The sequence below is a fragment of the Hydra vulgaris genome, chromosome 01, assembly GCF_038396675.1.
Source record: "Hydra vulgaris chromosome 01, alternate assembly HydraT2T_AEP".
In the NCBI taxonomy this organism is placed as follows: Eukaryota; Metazoa; Cnidaria; class Hydrozoa; order Anthoathecata; family Hydridae; genus Hydra; species Hydra vulgaris.
Window position 1 is genome coordinate 55,172,424 of NC_088920.1, and position 21,892 is coordinate 55,194,315.

The 21,892-nt window shown below is 29.8% G+C and overlaps 1 protein-coding gene across 1 annotated transcript; it reads right to left on the reverse strand.

Moving 5' to 3' along the window:
• Positions 1–18,902: 18,902 nt before the first annotated feature.
• On the reverse strand, positions 18,903–19,409 carry LOC136074903 (S-phase kinase-associated protein 1-like). The gene has a single exon (XM_065787117.1). It carries the CDS (start codon positions 19,390–19,392, stop codon positions 18,967–18,969), a length of 426 nt encoding a protein of 141 aa, XP_065643189.1. The 5' UTR covers positions 19,393–19,409; the 3' UTR covers positions 18,903–18,966.
• Between the last annotated feature and the right edge of the window lie 2,483 nt (positions 19,410–21,892).

The following is a 21,892-nucleotide window of genomic DNA, read 5'->3' on the forward strand; positions in this document are numbered from 1 at the left end:
ACGAATCATTCTAAAAGCCAGCGAGTCAACGCAACACAACTTAGAGGACTTCGTAACTTCAAACACTCGTGATCTTCTCAGCAGTCTCCACATTGGTTCTGATTTCTTGTGCGCGGACCCCGAAACATGGGAAGGCAGAGATGATTACAAGCAAAGCACAACAATTGTGAACAAACTTCTGGTCACAAATGACAATGCTGAACGGGGTGTAGCCCTTGTGCAGGAGTTAAATAAACTCATAACCCATGATGAGGACCAGTTCCAATTCCTTCTGCAAGTTATGGCCGATCACCGACGTCGCTACCCGGATTGCCTCAAGTCAACACTGCAGGCACAGACTGTCTTATAGGCCTGCTAATTTAGTCATTACTGTGGTGATTTTGAACATTGAACAATTACTACACACTACACTAGTAATACTATATCTCTACACTGCCATTACATTAACTATGAGTTACAAACACTAATAAGAATACTGTTGAACTGTCACTTCAGTCAATTACTCTTTTCGGAATAATCGTAATCGGTGTTCATGTTTGCTATACCCTATAAAAAGACAAGCTGGGCGACCTCACAACACTGTCTGATTGCATAAATATTTTTTGCAGGCTCTCTTGTTACCCAAAGGAACATTTTAAAAGGGTGGGAGCTTAACATTTCAAAAAAAAAATTTTTTTATTGCTTTAAGGACCACCCTAATATATATATATATATATATATATATATATATATATATATATATATATATATATATATATATATATATATATATATATATATATATATATATATATACATATATATATATATATATATATATATATATATATATATATATATATATATATATATATATATATATATATATATATATATATATATATATATATAGATATAGATATATATACATATATATATATATATATATATATATATATATATATATATATATATATATATATATATATATATATATATATATATATATATATATATGTATATATCTATATATCTCTATATATATATATATATATATATATATATATATATATATATATATATATATATATATATATATATATATATATGCATATATATATATATATATATATATATATATATATATACATATATATATATAAATTTATATATATATGCATATATATATACATATATATATATATATATATATATATATATATATATATATATATATATATATATATATATATATATATATATATATATATATATTTATATACCGGTTTTTGCATCCATTTAAAACAACCATGACATTCATTTAAAATAAGAATCGGCGTTACCGCACCGGCAGTAAAAAATTTCGGTAAAATGCGGTAAAACGCGTAATACGCATTTTTACCACACTGCGGTAAAAATGAGTAATATGCATTTTTACTGTATGCGGTAAAAAGCGTATTACGCATTTATACGATTTCTTATTACAGAAGACGGTAAAAATGCGTTAATCGATAAAAATGCGTAAAAACAGTAAAATTGCGTAATAACGGTAATGCTACGTAAAAGCGGTAAAAACCGGTAATTCCGGTTTTTGTGATAAAAGTTAGTAAAAGCGGTAATTATTATGGTAAAATAGCGTAAAAAATTACTTTGTTTCATCAAGTCAGATAGTTGTTAAATAATTAATTACATCCTAAAATTAAACTAGCCTCCTATACAAGCTTGACAAAAGTCAAGAAAGACTAACAGTCTCAAAGTTCTAACTTTATTGATCTGATTAGTATACCAAAACCACTACAAAATAACCATTTTGAAAAAATTATGTCTCTTTGGAATTATATTACCAAACTTGACAGAGAAGAGGATAACATCTCTGGCTCTGGCAGAAAATCAGGATTTGCTGAGTGAAATAAATGAAAAAAAGTGATTAAAATGTCTCAAGGTAGCACCAGTGGAGTTAAAGCTCACTTTAAGTAAATATTTTACTCTTACTATAATTTAGTATATTTTAAACCACTGATCTCAAAATATAACTGGATAGCGTATACTATTGTATTTTTGAAAAAAAATTAAAGCCAAAATAGCGGCGATCAAAGCTTTTAGCGGTGAACGATGTACATCTTATAAGACTTTACAGTAATATGAAAGAAAATAAATAAACCGAGTTTTGAAAAAAAAAAACAATGAAATAAATTTTTAAAAAGGTTAAAGAAATGATATAATAAAAAAAATTAGATAAAAAAATTATTAATTTAAGTATTAAAGTTAAAAATATTTGATATACTTTTTAAGTGCAATTTACGACTAAATTAATATTATGTATAATTTATGTACCTTTTAGTTCTTAGTTACCCAATGCAATATGCTAGAAGGTTGATATCATAACTGCATGGTAAGCGGTAGTGGTGTCTACCTACAATTTTGACAAATTTTATATTTTCAATAACACAACATGCAGTTGTGTTACTAACCTTCTAGCACAAGCATTGGGTAGTTAAGAGCTAAAAGGTACATAAATTATATAACATATGCTAATTATTTTAAATTTGAGATTTCTGCACAAGCTTACAAATACTTTTTCTTCAGTTCTATTAAACAAGCTAAAATTAAAACTTGTACTTAGTTTTACTGAGAATGTTTTTTATTTTATTATATTTATTCTAAAAACCAAAAAACAGAAAGTTAATATACAACAAGTTATTGTAAGAATATGTTTTGTTAAATAAAAAAATATTTATGTTTGAAATTTATGTAAATATGTAATATTCCGTTATTTTAGGAAAAAAATCTTATGCTAAACAAAAAAATAGATTTTTATTTGAAACTTATCAATATTTGAGCTTAAGATATAAAACTTGATTAACATCAGTTTCTTAATTTTCATATAGCCGTTCCTTATATCCGCCGCCATCTTGGGAGACCAAAACTGGCTTCAAAAATTTTCCGTAAACGCTATCCAGTTACATTTTGAGATCAATGATTTTAAACTTTAGTAACTTTGCCGAAATGCAATAAAATGCACGACATCCCGCATTGCGAAATGGCAGCTTTCACTACAGATGGATGGATTGCAAGAAATGGTGATCCCTTTGTCTTCCTTACATTGCATTATGTTACCAAAGACTTTGAACTCAAAAACTTATCTTTAAATTGCCAGAACTTTATTGGGAGACATACAGGGGTATTGCTTGCACAAGGAGTAGACCACACGATTCCTCAATTTCCTTGTCTTCAGAGGGAAGACCTTTACAAAGTGGATGTTACTGATGCTGCAGCCAGCATGAAGAAAGCAATCACGGAAAACAAAAAGATCAGTAATCATCTAACCTGTGCCGATCATTTGCTCAACACTTGCTTAACAAAGGCTGTAAAAAATCAAAAGGAATTAATGCTATAATTAAGAAATGTAAAAGACTTGCTCAAAGGACCCACCAAAGTTCATTGGACTGGCAGGACATCAAGATTATTCAGCCAATAGTAACGAGATGGAATTCTAACTTTATGATGTTCAAGTCAATCCTCAGATTAAAGGCTGGTTTACTGGTTGCACTCAAAACTCTAAACAAATTAGATCTTCAAAGTTTGATTTCGGATGAGTTAGAGCTTAATAGTATTTACAACACATCTCCACTTGTATTGCAAAAGAACCGTAAATGACGTTAAAGAGTGTGACAATCAAGTTGCAGAGTGCCTACACAACTTCATGGAAGAAATTGAGAAAGGTTGACCTAATAATGGCGTTGGAGTCAAATACTATAATGTGGGTTCACTTTTACACCCATATTATAGAGGATATGCACTCAAAAATATTGCAAACAGTGAGGAAAGGAGGGAAACCGCCATCAAGGAATTGGTTAACAATCACCCAACCACAATCCAGTTCTACGAGTCATTAGTTGATGATTATACTTCACAAGAAACATCAGATCTTGACGAAACTACGGATCCAGTGGACCTTGACTTTCTGAAAGCCACCCATGATGCTTAAATTTGAAAAGTATCAGACTATGGTCTTACCTGAAAGGGATGTTGATGCTTTGGAATGGTGGAAGCAAAATAAAAATGAGTTGCCTTTGCTCGCTGATCTGGCTAGAAGTTACTTGGCTAAACCTGTGACTTCTGCTTCATCATAAAGAATGTTTTCATTAGGACGGTTACTGATTTTAGGTATAACGTAAAACCAGAAAACACTTGCATGTTAGTTTTTGTGAGTCAAAATTATGCAAGGGTTCCTTCTAACCTCAGCGATTGGGAAAAAACTTGCGAAAAAGAGCCATATGAATTACCACATGTCACTCCACCAACTAAGAAGACTTACTAACCAGGGAAAATCACATCAAACTGAAAATAAAAAAGGAGTTGCATCTGAAAAGGCTTCTCCAACTATATCAGATGCTCAAACTGTTTCTGAACCTAAAGAGCAACAACAGCTACAGTTAGATACTCAAGAGAGTCAAAGGACTCTAGCTCAACAAGATGGGTGAAGACCAAACTCAAAGTGTCTCTTTGTTTATTCCAATGGCACTCCATCAAAAACAAAGTAGAAACAAACAAACAAACAAACAAAAAAAACAAGCAAAAAAGTTCAAAAATTGTCGAATTGGAAGGGGAATAAGAAAAAAAAGTAAAGAGCATCTGAGCTTGCAAATATTTTATTTGAGATAGATGATGAAATATCTGATGATTAATTTTTTATTATTAACTTGTTTGTTTAAACTGTAAATGTAAAACTTACTAATAGAAATTCAAAAAGCAATTTAAAAAATCCTTGTTTAGTTTTTTGGTAACCAGCAAAAGAAGCGGTAAATTGTGATAAAAAGCGGTAAATTGTGATTTTGCGTATTACGCATTTTTACGCAAAATTACCGTAGTAATTATGCAAATTTACGCATTTTACGCAAATTTACACATTTTTACGCATTTTTACCGACGGTGCGGTAACGCCGATGCTAAATTTAAAACATCGTGACAATTAATTAAAATAATCGTGATTTTCAATATTATTAAAAAAAAAACAGGTTTTATTTTAATGTATATTTTTATGCCTCACGCATTCTTGTAAGTAGTTCATTTCTTCCAGCTGGGGTCGTATTTCTTCGCACGTTATTTTTAAGATAAAAAAAATCTCTTTACACGGATTCAACAATGGTAAATATGGTGGCAAATATTTTATTTGAATATTCTGAGCCCTCATCTCAACATTATGATGGATCCTGATATTATCCATCACCAGGGTGAATTCTTCCTCTGTTCCCAAAACTTGTACAACTTCATCAACATATTCTTGAAACAAAACTGTGTTGACATACACACTGACAGCTTCGCAGTGAATAATATTTAAGCCATTGACGGCCAATATCATCGAAAGTTTACGCTGGCTAGGGTGAATGATCGGGTTTGGTATTACTCCTCTTCTTGCCTATGAATGACTGTGAAACATGTGTAAATTAAATGAACTTTCATCAATAAAAACAATATTTTGATAGCGATGAATAGGCTAGACTGAAGTATACCACCTAATATATTAAATTCGAAGATTTTTTACTAATTATCGTTTCTTCTTTCATAAATTGGTAGAGTACTTTTATATGTGTATCCAAGATTGGTCACCCATCTTCAGACAGTTGTAATCGATACATTTACATTTAAACATATTTAATTTCAATTATAGTTGTCGTTGTATTATCGCTTATAAGCTCTTAAATTCTTTTTCTAACCTCTTCATTATAAATAACGCGACGAGCTCCACCTCTTGAATCAGGAAGTGTTGAATTCGTTCAATCGTACCTTCATAAAATTTGATTGTATTGTGTTCTAATTAACTCCTGCTAACAATGAAGCTTCAGATTGAGTTTTTCCTTAATGAACAACTAGATTTACAACAAGATCGCGCATGTTTTGAGAAACGGAATGTCGCGGCTTGAAGTTTCAGATTGAATTTTTCTTTGATCAATGACCTCAAAACAAATTTTCGCGTATTTTGGCAAACAGAATTTCGCTGCATGTTTTAATAAAAATCTAATATGCACATGTGCTAAATGTTTTAGTAGGAAATCATGGTTGTTTTAATTATTATCATGTATGTTTTAATTAAACGTCATGGTTGTTTTGCCAATACAGTATGTGTATAAAAAATATGTACCGGGTTTTACATCCATTTAAAACAAAAATATATATAAAATATATATATAATTTTTAGCTCCCCGCCAGTTCGATTTTGGGCAAAAGTGTTGGGTGTTTTGAACTCTTGGCGGGGACCTTAAATTTATATATAAAATTTTTTATTCATTTAAATATTCTATGGTGGATTGAATATTAATCACATAAAAGGAGCATGTTGAAAAAATTAAGAACGCCACCGAGTTATAAAATAGGTTTTTGTAAAGAAAAATTTGAAATTTTCACAATTTTCAGAAGATTCAGTAGACTAATTTCTTAATTTTTTAAATATATTTATTTCTAGTTTAAGAAGTTATTCTCTGGCAACCAGTATGAGGTTATGGTGTTGCTCATTAAGTTGTCTCTAACAAAGTTCTGGGCCTATAGGATAATCTTTTCTGCGCAGCCATCGGCACATTCAACTAGCTTTAAAAACCTTTTAAATATATAAAATGTCTAAAAGTCATTTCGCTTTGTCCACCATTTCAACTCTCCAACATGAATCTCAGCTATTCTACGAGCTCATTAAGCTCTTACCAGCTCAGTAAGCTCCTATAAGCATGAGCCACAACCTATTGAAACCCCGTTTATTAAGCTCCGTTGATCTGCTAACAACTGGTAGCTTTGGTTTCCCCTTATGAAACTGCTCAGACAAAGTAAAATGTACCATTTTTATCATCTTTTTCTTTTTGATTTGTCACCCAGAATACATTCTTAGTCATCCTATAGGCAAGCAAGTATGAAACATTTACCAAACACCTTGGGAATCAACTATTATTAATATTAGTAATGTTTTTAAAAAACTCTAAAATGTACTTCCCAAAAAGATTGATAATATAATTTAACTATTAATGGAAGACTTTAGGGCTTTCCTTTTAATATTGTTTAAAAACAACCCAACCTGTTACCCATTCTAATTAAACATGATGTGCTCCGTCTTATCCACCTCGTTCTTGGTGACCAGCCTTTATATAATCTTACGTATAGCGCTTTCCTTTCCCATTTTATTTTCTCACCAATAAAATCCTCCACAAAATAAGAAATGTGGAGGTACACATGTGTTGCCTGCAGATAAATCAGAAAAGGGAAGGTTGTGAAGATGGTAAAAACTCCATAAATAAACTCCAGCGTTGGAGTGTTGGAAGCAGTGATGTAAAGAATATTAAAATAGTCATCAGTATTTATTTATAAAATTGTATATCTGAGGTTTTCCAATGCTGAGAAGCTGGTTAAAATATTCTATCAATCAGCTGCCCATGACAGCTGGTTGATTGAATACTTTACAGGAAACAGTGGCTTTCTGGTATTAGTGTCTTTCTCTTTTTTTCTTTATTTGCATCTATTCTGACAGGACAACCAATGTTAGCCACAAAACTGAACTTTTTAATTGACCAAAGATGACTTAAATTGGCATGTGACATGTTTTTTTTTATAAGAGAATTATACATTTATAAATATAAAAGGCTCAGGCTATGTTTAAAAGTTAATCGTATGATAAGCATTTTGTTGTGTGTTACTTTAAATCATGTTTATGAGCAGAATACTGAAATTTTGTTATCGTTGTTGTTTATTTAATGTATTAAAACCATTTAATAAGGTTTTTGCTTTGCAAAACAAAATTGACCACAAGGCTTACGAGAATGCACACGGTTTTGTAAGCTTAAGTATAACTATGAGTCTCTTAAAATATTTTAAATAAGCGTACATAAGCCTGTTACAAATACCCAATATTCATATAAAATAAAAGCATACATTACACTAATAATAATGTTATTCACCTTACTATTCATCAATAAATTTCTTAAAAAACAAAGCAATGAGAAAAATGTCCAAAGAGATTAAATAACATTGACAACAAAACAACATTCATTTTCAAAAGGTTTAATTTTTTTAAATTTTACAAAAATCACCACAATTGATTTTGTTTTTTTGGTTACTAATAGCCTCAGTGGACTTCAGAGAATGGTAAAAACTTGAGAAATGTCCTCAAAAAGGAAAAGTAAAACCTATTTCTGGTACACATTTTTGGTAAACGTAATTTAGAGCTTAAATTACGCTTACCAAAGTAAAGCTCTAAATTAAGTATTTTTTTGAGCACAAACCTAATAATACCGAAATTTCTTAAAAGTGTTTACTTGATGCATGAAAACCATTGATGAAGTTTTTTTTTTTATTAGTGCAATATAAAAATATTTATGTGTCAAATTCGAAGAAAGTTTATTTGTCTTTTCTACAAGAATTACGAGAAAGAGCGCATTTTCGTAAGCTTAATCATATTTCCGAGTCTCTGGATACTTTTTGCCTAAACATACCCGAGCCCAATTCTAAAAATCAAAATATGCTTTTAAAAAGTCATAATAACACTATTCTATACTTAGGCATTATTATTAACTTTATTAAAATCAAAACAAAAGATAAAAATAGATTTCATTACATATTAATCCACAATTGATGTAACGGACATTTATTTTCGAAAAAATCTATCACTTCCTGGCTATGAAATTTATTTTTTTGTTGATTCAATTCACCGTAGAAGAGCATTTTACTGGGAAGTTCACGCCTCCTTTCTTACTAAGGTCGCTTATTGGGCTAGAGCCGACGTTGAACCTCGGATCTCTTGGTTCTGAGCCAAAACTTTAACCGCCACGGCTGCACTAAATATAATATTTACCATGTTGCCAAATCATAAGACCTTTTATACTTGTAATCGGATAGGCTGAGTGTCTGATATGCTTTAAAACGTTTAATTAGATAAATACAATATAAACACAATACAATAAGTGGTACTAATTAAGTTGTGTTTGGATATAATTGTACTTTTATAACGCACTTATATTCATTGTCCATCCCAATTAAGATTCTCGTTGATTCTAATGTATTTGTAGATGAGGGCAACTTTAAGCTTGTTAATACTGTTGTTTAGCCATAAGTCATTTTTAGAGGTTTTCAGTTGAAGTTATTGTTACTTTAGATTTTTAAGCCACTCTTTGCAGAAGATTGACAACCGCTGAAAACGAATTAACAACCCTATCTTTTTTTTATTTCTTGATACTTTAAAACTACTCTTCCCAAAATTGTTAAATTAATTTGATTACGACAATTTGTTAAAATAATGATTCATAAAATTGAAATAATTTAATATAGATAATATTTAACAAAAATGTTTTGTTTAAAAATAAGTCTGCAAAGAGAAAAACTTCATTTAGAAAATAGGACATAGATTTATGTCTGTTGTGTCAATAGAAACAATATATAAAAAAATTATATTTGGTGAGAAATAGTTCAATGATTCAACTGATCAAAAATTTTGCTAAACCTGGTTAACTTATGTTTGAACATTAATCTCATCCGATTAGAATTTGTTGGAGTTACAAAACAAACCTAAAGGTAAGACTATTCTTAAAACTGTAACAATGTTTTGGTTAAAAGGTCGTTATCGAGTTAAAAAGTTGGGGTAAACAAAACAAGAAGATGACAACTGCTATTGTTTTATTTACTGCACAGTGTACTTGAAGTTGTCGAAAACGTAATTTTTCTAAATTCATCTACAAAAAAACTGAAATGAGTTCATTAAAAAAATAATAAATTTTGCTCAGAGTCCTCTAAAATAGTTAGTCCTGTTATTAAAGCAACAACTGTTCAAAACATTTTAACTATTCATTGGCGAATTCGGCACGCAAGCGTTAACGCTGCATACGCAACAAATCAAGTAGAGAAAGCAACGCTAAAAGCTGATGGCTAAAAGCTGACGGCTAACTTTTAGTGTTGAAAACAAATTACCCGAATTCTACTCTTTTCAAAACCTACAAAAGAATACACTGCATTTAAATTTAGGTAGTCAGAACTTTGCAAAATGAAACATGCCTTAATTATTTCAAAAAATCCGAAACTTTTTGACAGTTTATTTTTGACGATACAAATACAAAACTTGGAACAGGAATAAACGCTCTTTCTGTTTAAGAAGGAAGAGATTAAACACCAGTTAGACATATAAGAAGTGAAACCATTATAAATTTAAAGATAAATCATGATCTTCCTAACTGCGCGTTGTTGGGTATAATGTAGGAAATAGGAAAGGAAATTAAAAGATTCGGAATACAGGAGAACATTTGTGTTGTTGTTACAAATAGGTCACGCTAACTGGATAAATTTTACGGCTTGAGCAATACCTCAAACATTTTTTTGTAAATATAGGGTGAAAAATGCATATTTTGCTATTGTGATGGATCAATGAATGAAAAAGAAGTTCTGGAGTGTATTTAAATCCTTAGGAGATTTAAAAAATCTCCTAAGAATTTAAATACTGGAATCTATCTGGAATGTATTTAAATCCTTAGGAGATTTAAAAAAGGTAATCCATTGTTTTTCAAATTGCTTTTAAAACTTTTTAGAACGCTTTTAATTCAATTAATAACTTAATAATTAAATCCTAAATGCGTTTTATGTTATAAAATAATACTTTAAGTTCCAGTATTATTTTATAACATAGAATGCATTTAGGATTTAAGAGCAGATATTATCAAAAACCGTTATTTTAAGAGCCACCTTATAGTAAATATCAAAAGAGTAATAAATTTTTGTTTGTTCTTTTGACAATTTCGAGTGAAAACTATTCTAAATGGCTCTACAATGCGTGATTTTTTTACTCCCACGTTGTATAGAAGGTCTAATTAAGCATTTTTTTTAACTTTCTTAAATTCTTGATTGAAGCTATTGATAAAGGTTTCTAACGACTAATAGCAATATGAACCCATTCATTAAATCTCTTTTATTTGTTGTAACATGTTCGTTATTCCGTTATAAAATTGTGTTTCATACTGTCATTAGAACAGTTTTGTAATTGTCAAGTTTTTTCCAAAGCTTGTACAGACGTGAAATACTGGATTGCAAAAATATATTCGTCTGCAGAAAAATTTCCTGAACAATTTTGAGAATTATTAGTGCATGAAACAAAAACTAAATTTGGGCTAGTTCTTTTATGCGAGCTTTTAAGCATAAATACTTTCCTGACATATTGGCAGCGTTATCCAAAGATTATCCTCTATAGCTCTTAATATACAATACATATTTTATTAATGTTTTCTGCTATGGGATTATTAATGTTTTCATTTATCATTATCATGTTTATCTTTGGGATTGAATTTCAAAATTCTTTCATTTATATCGCTAGTTGATGAAAGGTATCTTATCACAAAGGCTAGCTGATCAAAACACAAAATATCAGTAGTAATGGATGACTTTGTCTCAGAATACAAACTATAAAAAACCTTTAAATAGACAATGTTGTTATACGTTGATCCAATCAAGAAAAACATATCAGAAAATTAACAGCATTTAAAAAAGCAGCAAATGATTTTGGAATGAGAATGAACAAATTTCTTAAACCTCACTTTGTTTCTTTGAACATTTTATAGAAAATAAAATGCAAAATCAGAAGCTAAAAGGTTTTAGGCCCTACAGCAATATCTTACGCTGACCAACATTAAACAATTAAACTCGTTTATTGGCTTTTTTGCATACTATGCTAAATGGATTCTTAACTTTGGATTGGATGGATTCAATTTGGCTACTCTGATGATTCTCATGACTTCTCATAATATTTATCAAAAATAATTCTTATATTTCTCAATAAGCAAAAACATCCCACTTTTATATGAACCTTTTTTACTATTAAACAGCTTAAAGACCAACTACTGGATCTTTAGCAACACCGTACTCAAATATCCAACTTCGCAATTAGTGGTATGCTAAGCCAAGAAGGAAAACCTATTCTATTTTTTTCCTGAGTTTTATCAAGAGTAGAAAGTCTCCAATCTGTCACGGAATGAGAAGCAGTGGCTATTACGGAGTGTTGTCGTCAATGGATAAACCTTCTGTTTTCCACTTCAAATTTTAATTTATTAACAAACCAAAAGGTCATTTCTTTTCTTTTTAATCATGGAAAAATTTTCAAAACAACAAGTAACAAACTCGCAAAATGGTATTTAGACAAACTCACTACCTGAATGTTGTTTCATATCTTCATACAGATTTTAATTAGAAAATTTTGCAGAATATATACTTCGGATATCCATTTGCATTCCCTTGCTCTCAAGGAACCTTTGATAGTGTAATAAACACCTTTCAGAAGTGTTTTCACTCTTCAATATCCCTACATGCATCCACTATGATTGAGGTACACAGTGTGAAGAAAAAAAAATAAAGAACTACTTTATGGGCAATTGTGTCAACAAGACTCGAAAAACAACTTATGGACCACAAGGAAATGGCCACTTTGAAAGACTAAACTCCCCCATCATAAAAATAATAAACTTTGTCTTACAAATTTTTGAGCTAGAAAAACTTACTGGAAACTGGTACTTCATGCAGCTCTCTGCTCAATTAGATCACAAATATGCACAGCTACAAATTCTAGTCCACTAATAAGCTAATGGCTTTCAAACGCTTAACTGTCACTGGAGTTGACTTACCAGACTCAGGCCCTTAGCAACCGGGGGGTAGCAGCGGCATTTGCCCACCCAATAAATTTTTAAATAAATAATTTAGAAGAAATTGACTGAAAAAATGACTAAAAAAAAATTAGGTTCTTAAAACTATTTCGGGGTAGTACTGCTCCCCCAATACAATTTTTGTTCCTACGGCCCTGAATAAAACATCGTTGTAAACCATTTATTAATTTACACGACTCTATTTTTGTATTATTATACAAGAGTTATTCACAGAAATTCAAAAAAAGCACACTCGATTTTATTTTTCTTTAAGAGAATATAATGTAAAATAAATTGACAGCATAATAAATGTTAAGTTTATCAAACTTAACATTTATTAGTTATAAGAACCATTAGGAAAACAAACTAATTTTTTTAAATCTTTAATTTTAAGAAAATATTATGAAAATTAGGCCCGTAGCAACTGGGTGGGCAGCAGGGGCATTCCCCCCAATAAATAATTTTGAAGAAATTGACAGAAAAAATGACTAAAAAAAAAAGTCCTTAAAACTATTTCGGGGTAGTACTGCCTCCCCCCCCCCCCTACCAATATAATTTTTGTTCTACGGCCCTGAAACTTGATTACCGTTTTTTATCTGCTACTGATGATTTACCTGCTTTTTATAAAACAACTATAAATATCAAAATTGCAATACCGAAAACTCAATACCCTAGAGGTACTACAACTCAGAACTTATCAGATAGTAAAAACCGCCGACACCGACACGTACCGTCGACGCCGTACTAGAAGGTATTCTTCTTAGCTTACTTTATACAAAAAATTTACTAAAGAATTTTAAAAACAAACATTTAAATGGAAACTTTTTTTGAAGGGTGGATGGCTGTGATATGTTATCTTATATTTACATTAGGCGTACTAAATATGATTTTGTTGTTGCATACAGTAACAAAATCATATATAGTAAAATCATATACATTTTCTATTACTCTATGACGTATGTATTACACTTGTTATATTTATTAGACTCATAACAAAATTTGTGCTATTACGACAAAACTTGTGCTATTACGGGTTTAGCGTTTATTTACATAGCGTGCTGTTTTGTTAATCACTTGATAATCACGCATTTTTCAATATGCATTTTTCACATTGTGGCAAGAAAAGTATTCTTTGGATTAAATAGCAATAAACGTATATATATAGGTTTATATATATATACATATATATATATATATATATATATATATATATATATATATATATATATATATATATATATATTAGGGTGGTGCTAAAAGCAACTTTTTTTGAAAATGTCTTCTGATACCTCCTAAATGTGTTCAATATAATAGAATAATACTGGATTTAAAATTTTTTTGAATAAAAAATATTTTTAGGGGTGCCACAGACCCTTAAACATCAAACAAGTTCCTAGTATTATAAGAAAAAAAATTTTTCTAAAAGTATGTCATGTTGGGTCTCAAACGAAGCGAAATTATATAAAAGTTTCAAAAGTAATCATTATTTTATTAAAATAAAATTGAAAAAAAAATTATAGTCAAAAAAATCTTGTTGAAATCCCTTTTTTTGTTTTAAGTTAAAAAATATCATTTTCTATTTATTAAAATCTAAAATGATAATTTATTTATAAAATAGTTCCTATTTTCAACATTTTTATATAATTTTGCTTTTTTTTAGACCCAACATGACATACTTTTAAAGAACTTATTTTTTGATAATATTAGGATCTGTTTGATGTTTAACGGTCTTGTGACACCCTTCAAAATATTTTTCCATCAAAAAATTTTTTTAAATCTGGTATTATTTGTATATTTAAAACACATTTAAGAGGTATCTGCAGACATTTTCAAAAAGAGTTAGCACCACCCTAATATAAACTTTTTTTTTAAAAAATATATTTTTTAATAATATATAACTATTTCGATATTTCGCTGATCTATCGTGATCAGCGTCATCAGGTATAATAAATAAAACAGTTACAAAGAAATCGTTATAGTAAAAACAAACCGTTAAAAAGATAACACTAAAAAGCCAAAATATAATACAAAAAATTTCTCAAATAACTGACGTCAGCAGATTTTATTAAAAAATGGCCCCCAGGTTTTAGTTGTCACGTTATCACCGTCATCGCGATTGAGAACCACATCACCATTTCTCAACTCCTGTCGAACCCTAGCTTTGCTTATTTCGAGTGACTCTCTGATTTTCCGAGTTCGATATTCTGGGGCTACAGATAATGTTTTGGGGTGCAACCAATCAAACTTACCATGGCATGTTTTGGAATGTTCAGTTGCACCCGAACTGGACTATTTTTCTTTTAAGCTGTTTTTCTGGTGTTCAATACATCTCGATTTCACCTTCTTTTTAGTTTCACCAATGTATATCGAACCGCATGAACACACCACCTTATGGAACATTTGATTATCTTGTTAAAATTATTCAACCGACTCTGAACAAAAATAAAAGTAGACTTATGAATTCTAATAGTTTTGTTAATGAAGCTAAGCAATGGATAATAGATCCTAACGAAGTTCAAGTTTCTTTTGATATAGTCAATTTATATCCATCCATACCCATTGACATTTATTTTGGGAATATAGGATATAAATAATAGTAAATGACAAAAATATAGAAGTGTAACGTATATTTAGGAAAAATAAATAAGATATACAAAATATTGTACACAAAATCACTAATACTTAGTGTGGCCACCTTTTGCAGCAATTACGGCTTCAACTCTTCTGGTCATACTTTTGATGAGGTTTTGACAATTTTTTTTTATTTCCTCGCTTTGGTGTCAAACATTTATTAATTTTTCAATCAAAACTCTTTTATTTGTTATAAGATTTTTACTTATATCCCTCTTTAACAATTCCCATAAATTTTCTATGGGATTTAGGTTGGGCGAGTTTCCTGGCCAGGGTAATACATGGATTTTTTCAGTCTCTAAAAACTTTGTTACAGTTTTTGCCTTATGGCATGGAGCAGAGTCGTGCTGGAAGGTAAAGTTCCCATTCGGATACCACTCCATCGCTTGAGGAATCATTCTTTCCTTCAAGACTTGGATGTACTGGTCCTGCCGCATTGTATTTTTTACAATGTATAACCTTCCAGTACCCTGGCTACTAATTACTGACCAGACCATAATTTTTAGCGGGTGCTTCACCCTCTCCACAAGACAATCTTCATTGAACATTTCACCTGTCCTTCTTCGGACGAAATTAGTTTTATCCATTAGAATTTCCAATATGGATTCATCTGAGAAGCAAACCTAAAATTTTTAAAATTGGGTTAATATTTTTGATGAAATACTTATATTCTTTTTTTTTAATATGGTATTTGTTTAAATTTTAATGTGTTTATGAAGAGAAACTGAGTACTTACTCTTTCCCAATCATCAGTGGTAAAATGGCGATGATTTTTAGCCCATTGGAGACGTTTATCCTTCATTGCCTGGGTGAGCCTTGATTTTTTGGCTGGTCTACAGGCCTTAAACCCCTGCTCCGCCATTCTTCTCCGAAGTGTTGCAAGGGATGTTGTTATACTTTCATTGTTTATGATTTCCTTAAGCACTTTTTTCGATTTTCTCCTGTTTTCTATCACAATATCCCTTATTTTTCTTTCGGTGCGAGGCGTTGTAATTCGATTTCGTCCACAATTTTTTCTTTTATTCAATTTTAGTGATTGATTATTGTCCAGTTTTCTTTTAATCCTATCGACTGTTGCTCTGGAAACATTCACACACTTGGCAATTTGCCTGTTGGAATAATTTCCACTCGACAAATATCCTTGAATATGCCCTAGTTTTGTGGGAGAAATATCTTTCTCTTTGCCCATACCTTAAAAACACCAATTATTTTAAAAAATAGCAAAATTTACCTAAATATGATAAAAAAGTTATAAAATAATGATAACTTACTTGTAAATAAAATATATAATAAGTGTTGAATAGTAAAATAAACAAATTTTGGTGTAAAAATATAAAATCAACAAATAAAAACCGCCAGAAACACAACTATCGCCCAGTACAATACGTGCTAAAATATGACATCTTCTGCAATAATGCAACTAACTTCACTCTAAACAGCTCAATAGTGTTGTCATTGTAAAAATGTGTTCAAAACAAAGTAATTAACAATGCGAAATGACAAAAACTGGACATCCGTATGTATTTTAATTAATTTCACAGTCGAAACTCAAATATTGTCTAAATTTCGAGGTGGCTCTAATTTTTTGAGCCACCACTGTATATATATATATATATATATATATATATATATATATATATATATATATATATATATATATATATATATATATATATGTACACACACACACACACACACACACACACACACACACACACACACACACACACACACACATACACACACACACACGCACACGCACACACAAATAAAAAATATTATTATCAATAGAAATTATCTTTTTTTATTTTTTGTCTAATAATCTTAAATAATATTTTAGTCGAGAGGCATATAAAATAACTCTCTAACCCAGGTAATTATCATAAAGAAAAACTTAACACAGCACATGGTAATCAATAAGAAGCATGGATTGTTGTTAAAGAAATACTTCATTCGAATAATCCTATAACTACCCCTTTAGATATTTATGCAACATTTGGTACATTCACTCGATGTTTCGCATGTTCTCAAAACTCTCAAGCCTAAGACATTGCCACTCAATATTATTTCAACAAACATTCTTAAATCATGTTCAGAATTACTTAGTCCAATCATAGCTAACCTCACCAAACTCTCATTCAATTCTGGAATTTCCTCAGTCTCATTTAAGGTTGCTCAAGTTACACCGTTTACCAAACAATCAGGAAAAATAGTATTTAAACTCACTGATCTGCGCCCCATATCAAACCTCAATACAATATTAAAAGTTCTTGAGAAGCTTTCTTTATTTCGGCTACTTCTCAATGTGACTTCATCTGTTTACTTAATTTCAAAATATGCAATTACATCCTGTTAAACATTGATGATGCCATAACCACCGTTGTCCTCCCTCTAGACATCTTTGCACCGTTTGATATAACTGATCACATCCTGCTAATTGATGAAACTACCATATTTGGGCTCTTCACCACGTACGTCAATGTCTCACCATAAAAGCATCTAACACAATTGCTTGTGACATAATTTATAAAATACCTGTTATTACAAATAAGACTTTAAATACCAAATCTCCTGCATATCTATTCAAATTTCTAGAAACCCAATTTTCAAAACAAAACACAAGATCAAAAAAACAAGGTTAGCAATTAATTGTCAACTTTAAACTATTTTTGGTCAGAATCAAATTGGCACAAGATTTTTAACACAAAGGTTTCACTATATTAACATAGAAACAAGATGGACAAAAAATCGCCAACCTGAGACAATAATGTGTGAAAGAGACTAAAAGTTGCATATATGTTTAGAAAAGTTTTTTTTGCTATAAGTACTAAGATAGTATTACTGTTATGTTCTTTGAACTTAGTTAACCATTATTTAAAATTATTTTTGCACGATTCAAAATGAATAACAATAATAACAAAAATAAATAATAATAATATTTAAAAAAATAGTATTAATAACATTTATATAAATGCAGCAGTGTAAATATAAACATATATTATTAATAAACTGCCATATTAATAAGATGGTTTACATAAAACTAAAGTACAGTTATTATCTTATATTATGCATAAATAAACTATAAACAGTAATATAACATAATACAAGTTATATAACAAGCGATAAGAAAGCATATGGCGAATGAAACTTATTAACTATTTAAAAGCAAAAAAAGTATTTATATGAAAAATTAAGAATTTGCTTAACAATAATATTTAAAAGTATTTTTTTATACTTAAACACTTATAAAGAATATCAAAAATATCATTATGAAGCTTATCCAATTATAATGTAAAAGACTTTCGATCAGAAATGTTTTTCTGCGTCTAAACTTCAATTTGTAAGCTTTTTTTTTTTCTTTTTTTTTTTGTGTTAATTCACCTCCCCAAGGCCCAGAAGGCCACTACAGACGAGGAGGCTACTAAATTGTGGTTATAACCCTCTCTCAACTCTTTAACTCCGAAACACGAACCTTGACGAACAAGGCCGCTGCGCGGAGAAACAAGTTGAGCGCGGTACTACCAGGGACGTGGTGGGGATCGAACTCGGAACCTCTCGCTAATGAAGCGAGCGCTGTACCACTACACCACTACCGCATATAAAACTCTCAAGCCTAAGACTCTTTAATCAATGAAACTTTAAAAATAACTAAAATTAATTTCTTTTTAAAATGTTACTTTTTTTCGCGCCATTTATTTTATTTTCGAACTTATTCTTCTATTTCTGGTGTAAAATCAGTTTTTATATTGAACAGCTTTCGAATTTCTTCGGATGTCTTACCTTTAATCATTTTAGCAACAGTTTTGCAAGTCACATCCAACAATCCTTTAATATCCAGATAGTTTGCTGCAAGAATTAATTCAAACAATGTACCTTGATCAACTTTTAAAAACTCTTGATCCCAAGGGTCAATATCATCAGTACGTTTTTCATCATCTTCTGGTGGTGGCGGGTCATCTTTGTGATGAGTAGCCCAGTCAATAACTTTTCTCAAGATAGCTGCATTAACATTTAGTAATGGGAAAGGTTCATCATCATCGCTACCCATTGTCCCGATTATCATTGATGCTTTAGCAATCTCAACATCAACTTCAAATACTTCATTGTCGCTACTTAGTAACTTTACTGTTTGCATTTTTTCACTTTAAAAGATTAAAACTCATTAAAAAAAGTTCAAAATAAAAGTGTCTCAACAAAATAAAAAAATTGCACGAAAGTTACAGACGAAAACTAAAGTTAACTTAATTAAACTAAAATAAACTCAAATAAAAAAGAAACTATCGATCATTAATTATATATATATCATAAATAATTTGTTGCCACCGATATATATATATATATATATATATATATATATATATATATATATATATATATATATATATATATATATATATATATATATATATAATTTGAGTGTAGACATCGTGTATAAGAGTGTATGTTATATTAATTTAAAGTTATATTAACTTTACGGTCGAGTTTTTTTATTTCTACTTTAAGAGTTTTAGTTTTCTCCCAATTTATTTTTTCAGAGCAAAACTTGCTATGTGTGACAATTGCTGATTGATAATGTTTGCCATCGTTTAAACTTTTTTGGTGTTGTTGAGTTCTTGTTCTAATTTGTAACTTTGTTTCTCCTACATATTTTTTTGAGCAATTGCATTCAACTAAATATGTTCCAGGTTGGCTATTTTGGGGAAATCTAGATTTGTTTTTACATGTTAGTATTGTTCTTAAATTAGGATTTGATTTAAAAACTACTCTATATCCAACTTTTCTAACTATTTTCCTTAACTTTGGCGATAGTGAAGGTATCCATGGTAATGATACTGTTGGGAGAGCATTGTTCTTGGATTGAATTCTATTGTTCTTTACGGACCGTTTTTTCCTAATTTGATTTGCAATACTTTTTAGTTGGTTTTCGATGTACTCATTTTCAATAAAAACTTGAATAAGAAAGTTTATTTCGTTCTTTAAATGTGTAACTCTGCATATGGAGTATGCCCTGTGAACATAACCTTTGAATATTGCGCATAAAATTATGGTGTCATGATTGAAGTGCGGTTTTATTTAAATATTTGTAATGGCTTCTTTTCTGTAGACTTTAAACTCATACTTACCTTTGCTGCTATTTATTATTGTTATATCTAAGAAATTAAGAGTTTTGTTATGGCTTTCTGTCTCAATTGTGTATTGTATTGCAGGGTGTTGTTTATTTAAGATTATTTTGAATATTTCTGCTTCTTGGATGTTTGAAAATCTAGCACGGCTATCATCGACGTATCTTAGATAGGATTTTAAGTCGAGAGGAGGATTTAATGTTATTGCAATTTTGAAAGCGTTTTCTTCGTGGTGTTGTAGAAAAGATTCTGCCAATACAACCATGAATGAAAGACCAATAGGACCGGAATTTTCCAATTTTTGGATCTCGTTGTTTCACAAAAAATAGCAGCGATGTAAATAAAGCTCTATAAGTGTTTTTTGTTTCTGATATAGTAAGCTTGGTAGAACATCTGTAGGAATCATCTTTATTTAATTGATCTATAAGAATTAAAGTAGCATCTTTAAGTGGAATTGATGGATACATGTTTATTACATCGAATGAAACTTGAACTTCGTTTTTGTCAACATTCCATGAGTTTGCTTTGCTAATAAAATCAAAAGAATTTTTCAAACGTGTTTTATCTTTATTTAAGATATAAGGTTGTATCGCTTTAACTAAGTAGTTATATATATATATATATATATATATATATATATATATATATATATATATATATATATATATATATATATATATATATATATATATATATATATATATATATATATATATATATATACATATATACATAAATCAAACCAATAAAAGGCATCACTCCTTCTTGCCTGCAACTACCCCGTAATTTGAAAAATTATATCAAAAAAATTTCTTGTTATACACAATGCGACAACAAAATCAAAATCTATTATTAACTTCAGTAGTGAAGAAGCAGTAGTAGAGATTGCTCAATTATATATTCTATTGATATAAGACATTTTTTCAAGACAAAAAACTGCAGGAAAAATAATACATTCTGCGCTGCAGATAACTGACCAAGCGTAACCTCATTTTCTTGTGTGTAATTTATAAGTTCTTTAAAAATGAATATAAAAAAATATTGTTTCCTCTGAAAAAAAAGTTATTCAAAATTACCAAAAAGGGTTAGTGCAATTTTTTTTAGTGTCACGAAAGTTTACATTGTTGGACTTCCGCTCTTTTAACATTTACTAACTCAAGTAAGAATAAACAAACCTCATAACTAAAGAAATTTGAACTGTCTGATGTTTTGATTTTTCTGTTGAGTTGTCTGTTATTTCTTACCTGCAACGAATTATCAGCTTATTTTGTGATGTGTTTGATATAAAAAAAGAATTCTTTTTGCACTGAAAGCACCATTAAACAAACTTAAAAAAGTAATCTGTCCACGTCAGTTAAAAGCTTTGTCTAATGTTTTTTTTTCAGCACAAATAAAACATAATTATTGTGTAGAAAAATTTCACGACAAATAATTAGATAAGACTCATAATTCTCAAAAAGGATTACTTATAACAAATATATAACAACTTTACTTAATGAGTCCAAAAGCTGG